General features: G+C 30.5%; 1 protein-coding gene across 1 annotated transcript; it reads right to left on the bottom strand.

The window, feature by feature from the left end:
* Positions 1–748: 748 nt before the first annotated feature.
* On the bottom strand, positions 749–5,717 carry LOC113375492 (rho-related GTP-binding protein RhoN-like). The gene is made up of 6 exons (XM_026615424.1): positions 5,673–5,717; positions 2,158–2,245; positions 1,972–2,081; positions 1,416–1,517; positions 985–1,122; positions 749–907 (listed from the first exon to the last, which is right to left on the bottom strand). The coding sequence occupies exons 1-6, from the start codon at positions 5,715–5,717 to the stop codon at positions 815–817; spliced, it is 576 nt and encodes a 191-aa protein (XP_026471209.1). The 3' UTR covers positions 749–814.
* Between the last annotated feature and the right edge of the window lie 1,308 nt (positions 5,718–7,025).

The following is a 7,025-nucleotide window of genomic DNA, read 5'->3' as shown; positions in this document are numbered from 1 at the left end:
ATCCAGCTTTTACATTATAGTCCAGTCATTACAGTATGTTCACCTCGGAATTCGAGATACCCAGCTGTAAGTCTGTAAATACTTGTATATCACCACCTAAAAGTTGTCTCAAAACCTACATATGTTGCGTACACCATACCATATGTAGGTTTTGAGACAACTTTTAAGTGTCAATATACAATTATTTATAGACTTACAGCTAGATATCTCGAATTCCGAGATTTTTACCTAATTTAAGCTTAAATGACTGGACTATAATTTTCTTGGCGTTTTTCGTTCGTTGAACATTACTTCCTGATATAGCCTCGTGGTCCTGTCCCATGCAATCAGATTCATGTATTGATGTTTCATTAATTAAACCACAGCACATTTATAAATAAAAAATATAATGTACATGAACAATTAGATTCTTGAAATGGTCAATATATATGTATCATCAGCGCCGAAAGTGTAAATTATATGGTATTTTTTGAACACACAAAATTATGTTTGTAGGTAATTATTACGGAGATATATATTTATATGTAATAAAATACTATATCAGATTTTTAATTTTAAAATCAGTGATTTATTATAGTACAAAGTTAAAATAAAATAGTTTCATAGTCTTATCTATTTGTATATTAAGTAATTAACAATTGCGTATTATACAAAAGCATCTGATATCAGATTGGTGTATTATGATCACAGTAGGAGTTTCAAAACTATTGACTAGTGCTAATAACAATATTTACAAAATCTTATAATATATAATATTATATATATTTTTTAATACTCTATTATATATAAATAAATAAAAATATTTTTGCCTATGTCACATTATGGTGCAGTTTTTCTTGGTTTTTATTTTCAACTCAGTTTTGTAACTATTTTTTGTTTTGCTGCGGGTGATCTGATTGCTGATTTTCTGTAATAATGAATTCAATATTTAAAACTATATCAAATACAAACTGAATAAAAAGCAGTCGATAGTCTAATAATTACCTGAGTTTGTTTCTTGCTCAAGCGACCAGTAGCTGCTAAAGCTGCTACCTCGAAAGCGTCAGATACACTTCGATCTGCTAATTTCGCCGAAGTCTCAATGTAAGTTACTGCCCCGATTTTGCGTCCTATCACCATAGCCTGGACAAATCATTAATAATTAAAATTAGTGATGTTGCTAGAAATATTTTGACTGTTACTATTATTTTAATTACTAATTAGTCAAGGCACAATTTTTGCTTGTAACAATTGTTAATTGTTCTATTTTGTTGCAGGTAGTAACAAATAGCAAAACAAAGCAAACATTCATAAAATGTTTTTATATAATAAAATTATGAATATTTTACGCCTATCATGTGGAAATCATTTTATATATGAATATAAAATTTATGACTCAAAATTCAAATATTGAAAATGTTGTTTAACATGCTTACTTCTTCAGGAGAAACTAGCACATCGCCGTTTTTAATATCCGCCTGACAGCCACATAAAATTATAGGAGCTCCGGGGGCGTATACTTGCACCTCAGGATACCACTGAAATTGATAAAAATTACTGATATAAAGTATGAATTACGTTTGTACCCAACGTAATAGTAGTAGCAAATTTGAAATAAGATTGATTGGTTTACCCAAAATATTAATAATATAATAATAATAATATAGCAATTGAATTTTATTTATGTATAACATGATATTTAATTAATTTATGATTTACAAGAATATTGTTAATATTTTTAAGGTACTAATCACGAACACGAATGTTTTGTGTCAAGAATGATTATTTCTTTATATATTTGTGAAAACTAAATCGATAATTATAGTAATTTTTCAAAAAATCAGTTCTAAACTCACATAAGCATAGTTATGAAATTTGTACATTGTTGACGCATTCAAAACATTTATTTCTTAAGAATAAAGATTAAAAATTAAAAATTAAAAAAGTATAATACAACTAAAAGTAAATTAAATAAACAAACATAATATTTACCTTATTAACAATATTTTCTAGCATATGCGGTTCCATAACAGAAAAACAAAATAAAAACGCGTTAGCATCCTGATAAGCTAAGGGCCGAACAGTGTCATAAGCAGAGGAACCTTAGATAAAAAATAAAAAACATTAAAATAAAGATAACAAAATATAAAACAACAATCTTAAGGCAGGTATTATTACCTGAGGTATCCCAGATTTCAAAATTCATGTTAATGCCGCATAATTCAGTTGAAGATGAGTATTTCTCGAAACTTGTAGGTACATAGCACTGAAATAAAAAAACAATTAATTAATAAATAGAAGATAATTAACTTCTATGAGGTATGACAATGTTTATGCATTTGTCTGATAATAACATAATTATGAATGTTAAAGGTAATAAAAAAGTAGTTAAATTAATATTTTTTATCCGAATTAATTAACAAAAAATACCAGTGATTTGCTTAAATACGAAATATAAAACTAACGTATCGACATAAGTATCATGGATTGGTAGCACCTAATGCTAAAGCAAATTTTGCTATCCTCTGAAACACATCATCAGAAATCCAAGAATATTTTGGCAAGAACAATCATAGTATAATATAAATTTATAATTATTATGCAAACATTGGTAAATATTTTCGGATTCTAAAAAGGTTGTCCCGGAATCATATGCTTCTGGCATAAGTGGAACTCCAAAATATTAAAAAATACCCGTCAAAAATATTTGTATTTGTATATGTTTAGATATATATTTTTTATTTCGACTAAAATATATTTTTAAAGCAATACTATAGTATGTTTTTGAAGTTCTATAATATACTGTTAACATTTTTTATAAATAGATCATATCAAAATACGTAAACAGATACATGTTTTTTCAAACTGAAGCCAATAAACATTGACATTCACACCGTCGACACAATTTTATTCTTGAAATACTGCAACTTTGTGGTTTTAATATTTTTATCAGAGTAAATAACTCACTTGTTGAAATTCAAATAAATTATTATTCGTTATAGATATATAAAAATCCACTCAAAAACAACTCGCAATAATAATGAACATCAAATGAGATAAAAATAACATACATCCAAAGCATTCGCAACGGGGCAAAATAAACTTATTAGAACTATCATTTAGTTCAATATCGATCTAAATCAAAAAGTATAAATAGGGAAAATAGTTGGACTGTAGTGAGCATACGCTACTAAATATGGTAATGATTATTGGTAGTTTTTATAATAGGAAAATATTAAAATTCAGCAATGACTAAATACGCCTTTCTTCGTGTTTGTTGTACTCACCACCCACTGAATGAAATTCATTAAAGCCGAGTGGGCACACCGGTGCGGCAACGCGCCAGAATAAGTTTTCGCAATAACAATTCGTCATTTTGTTTTTACGTAATGTAAAAACGCCATTGACAAATATTAGCGCAGTTTCCGCTAAAGAGAGAAAATTATCGATCTTTTAGGCTGAATGGTTTATTTTTTAAACCATTTTGTATAATGCTCGCAGACTATCTATATTCAACTTAGGAACTAACTAACTTCCCGTAGGATAAGTAAACGCAAAAAATCGAAAATGAAAATAATTATATATCTTTACGTTTTAAAAGTTTCTGAACGTTTTGGAATACCTAAGAAAAAATGGATGGGTGTGTGCGATAACAAATTTTCGTTGACGATTTCGGGAACACGAATCAACCGAATTGAATATTCCAAACATTCAATTTGTATTTATGAAAAAACGTGCTGATTCGTTTTTGGCCAAGGCAGGTCCAGCCGTTTCGAAGATTCGGGGCAAAAGGAGACAAAAATGGTAAATCAGTATTTGAGAGAACGGAGCGTCCGATTTCAATAATTAAAAAAACATTTTACTTTTATTGACAAACTAAAAAAGTGATTGAATTTATGGGAAGGGGGCCGTTTAAGTATTACGTAAGCACTATAGGGGGGCGGGGGGGTTATTGATTTGCTTATTTTGGGCATTTTGGGTAAGAAATTTGCTTACTTTTGCTGACAAGGGGGAGGGGGGTTAAATAATTGTAATAAATCCGCTTACGTAATACTTGAACAATCCCAAGGCAGGTCCAGCGGTTTCGGAGATACAAGGAAAAAAGTATAAAATGAATGCCATTTGTCGGTAAACTAGCTGTAAGTGGAATTCTGTCTTGAGGCAATTATGGCATCGTGCCTTAAGGCAAATTGCTGGAACTTCCCGCACCGTAACGAAATGTTCGAGGAATATACTGAATGTTTTCAAGTAGATTATTATAAATATTGTAATATTGTGTAATATTTATAAGAATTATATAAACCGAATTGCAGAGTTGAAATTATTTCTAAAGTATATTAGAACTATAGTCAGAATTAAAAATAAAATCTGAAATATATTTTCGATACACAAAATACTAAACAAAAAAAAAAAAAAAAAAAAAAAAAAAAAAAAAAAATTGGAACAAATTTTTTTTTTCAAAATCAATTATTTTGTTAAGACAAGCAGAAAGTTCTTTGAATCATTTAAATCGAACGCTTAGTTCTCTCAAAAACTGCCATTTTTTACATATTTAGCTCCGTATCTTCGAAATGGCTGGGCCTGCCTTTGCCAAAACTAATAAACACTTCTCCCAATCATTACTAATTGAATGTTTTTAGATCATTCAAATCGGATACTCCGTTCGCTCAAACATTCGATTTCTATTTTCTGCACTCTTTGCTCCGTATCTCCGAAACGGCTGGACCTGCCTTTGTCAAAAACTAATCAGCTCTTTTCCCAATCAATAGGAATCGAATGTTTTTTGAACCATTCAAATCGGTTGATCCGTGCGCCCTAAAACGTGACTGGAAATTTGTATCCACACATACATACACACACACACACACACACACACACACACACACATCCATTTTTTCTGAGGTATGCCAAAACGTTCAGAAACCTTCAAAACGTCGAGAAATGTAAAAATTTTCAATTCCGATTTTCGGCCCATTACAATAACTTACCCTACGGGAAGTTAAAAATGATCATTATGCGAATGCAAATTAAATTACCAGATATTTCATAGAAGTACAAATTTTGTCTATGTTTCTATGGGTTCCGTACAAATATTTTTCGTTAGACTGCAACGCGGTGCTTAGGCGCTTAGATATCTTCTCTCTAAAAGCTATGCAGCGCGATTGATATATTGAAAAAAAGTTCAAAAGTTATAAAAAAATTCAAAATAATTTTTTTTTCTTATCTCATGTTTTCGAAGTTTTCAAAAAAAAGGCTTTAAAAAATTTTAAGTTTTGATACGGGAAGTACCAGCAATTAGCCTTAAGGCTCGATGCCAAGCACCGCTAGTCTTTAAATAGACCTCATACTAAGATTTGTGGTATTTAATCTGTAATATTGTCGGATAATAAATTTTAGTATGCCATTTCTTATTATTAGTAAACGATCTCGACAATACACTTCCAAATCCCCGTGAATGCACCGCGGCGCATTCAGTCTGGAGACGAAATCTTATGAATGAACGATAGTCTCGTGGTAGTAATGGTAGTACGTACAAACTCGTTTGCATAACAACATGCGGTGTTGCGGCATTCCGACACGCACGAGGGTCACAAAGACCTCACGGTGAGCCCAAGAAGTAAAAAGCGGCTACCCATCAGATACCCGATCCGATCTCTCGGGCTCGCCATTCATCGCTGCCTTCCCAGAATCACAATGCCACTACTCTGGGGCTCTGGCCTGTGTACTTGTGCCGGCATTCCTTCTGTTTCACAGAAATGCCATTTAACACCTCGCCTTCTACAAATATTATGTGTTCAACATTATAATACCAAAATTTAGTGCGCGTTTGTTTAACTCATTTGGGAATTGCGGAACGTATTAGAACAAGACGTAATAAACATTTCATTCATATTCGTTCAGTCGCTTAATTTCAAAAATTCATCTAAGTTCGAAAAAATTAAATGCTGGCCAAGCGACCTTAAATGAAACACTGCGCTTCACTCATTGGAGTGAACTTTAGTTAATTATTTCTTTTTTTTTCTTTTTTTTTAATATAATAATAATAATAATTATTATTATTATTTATTTACTTATTTATTTATTCATTACTATTATTATTATTTTTTTTTATTATATTTTTTTTCTCCTATGTCACTATAGCTTATAAGATAAATTGTATCTTGATTGCTATAAATAAATAGATATAAAAAAAAAGTTCGAAAAAATTTGAGTGCCAAAAGTAACTTGTGTGTTAGTTTTATGAAACTTTACTTCAAAAATATAGATCCCAAAGTATGTTTCAAATTGACTGGTTCCTAACATTTATAAGGTTTGTAAAATAAATAATTAAATCATAATTATTTTACACATTAAATTTGTATAAATTATACCCGCATAATGGGTGCATTTATGGTACTTCTCATCCCAAAAATTAAAATTTTTAATTCAAGATTCAAGCTTTTTTTAAAGCTGTGAAAAAATTAGGTTTTCGAGAATTTCGAGATTTTTGAAAAAAATTGACTTTATTGAAAAATTAGAATTTTTTTCTATATTTAGATTTTTTTTTTAACTTTTTTCAAAGCGATCGCTCGTTAGGGAAATTGAAAATATATTCTTGCGTTTGAAAATAAAAAATATCGTTTAACAAAAAAGCTAAAACTTTACTACTTACAACTTTATTAACTTCCCGTAGGGTAAGTTATAGTAATCGTCCAAAAATCGAAATCAAAAATTTTTACATTTCTCGACGTTTTGAAGGTTTCTGAACATTTTGGCATACTTCAGAAAAAATGGATGTGTGTGTGTGTGTGTGTGTGTGTGTGTGTGTGGTGTGTGTGTGTGTGTTTTGTATGTCCGCTTTTTTTCGTCCACGTTTTCGGGCGCACGGATCAACCGATTTGAATGGTTTAAAAAACATTCGATTCCTATTGATAGGGAGATGTGCTGATTAGTTTTGGCAAAGGCAGGTCCAGCCGTTACGGAGATATGGAGCAAAGAGTGCAAAAAATAGAAAGCGAATTTTTGAGAGAACGGATCAACCGATTTGAATGGTTTAAAAAACACTC

This window comes from Ctenocephalides felis, unplaced genomic scaffold, assembly GCF_003426905.1.
Source record: "Ctenocephalides felis isolate EL2017-DRISC unplaced genomic scaffold, ASM342690v1 CF-g0.4_SCAFFOLD_01886, whole genome shotgun sequence".
In the NCBI taxonomy this organism is placed as follows: domain Eukaryota; kingdom Metazoa; phylum Arthropoda; class Insecta; order Siphonaptera; family Pulicidae; genus Ctenocephalides; species Ctenocephalides felis.
This window is presented reverse-complemented; position numbering and strand designations above follow the sequence as displayed.

Excerpts from the sequence above, each read along its gene's own strand:
- LOC113375492 (XM_026615424.1), bottom strand. The coding sequence starts at position 5,717 with ATGCCGGCACAAGTACACAGGCCAGAGCCCCAGAGTAGTGGCATT. Across the intron at positions 1,518-1,971 it reads TAGAAAATATTGTTAATAAG|TGGTATCCTGAGGTGCAAGT; the intron begins GTAAATATTATG and ends TATCAATTTCAG. Across the intron at positions 1,123-1,415 it reads TGCTAGTTTCTCCTGAAGAA|GCTATGGTGATAGGACGCAA; the intron begins GTAAGCATGTTA and ends TGATTTGTCCAG.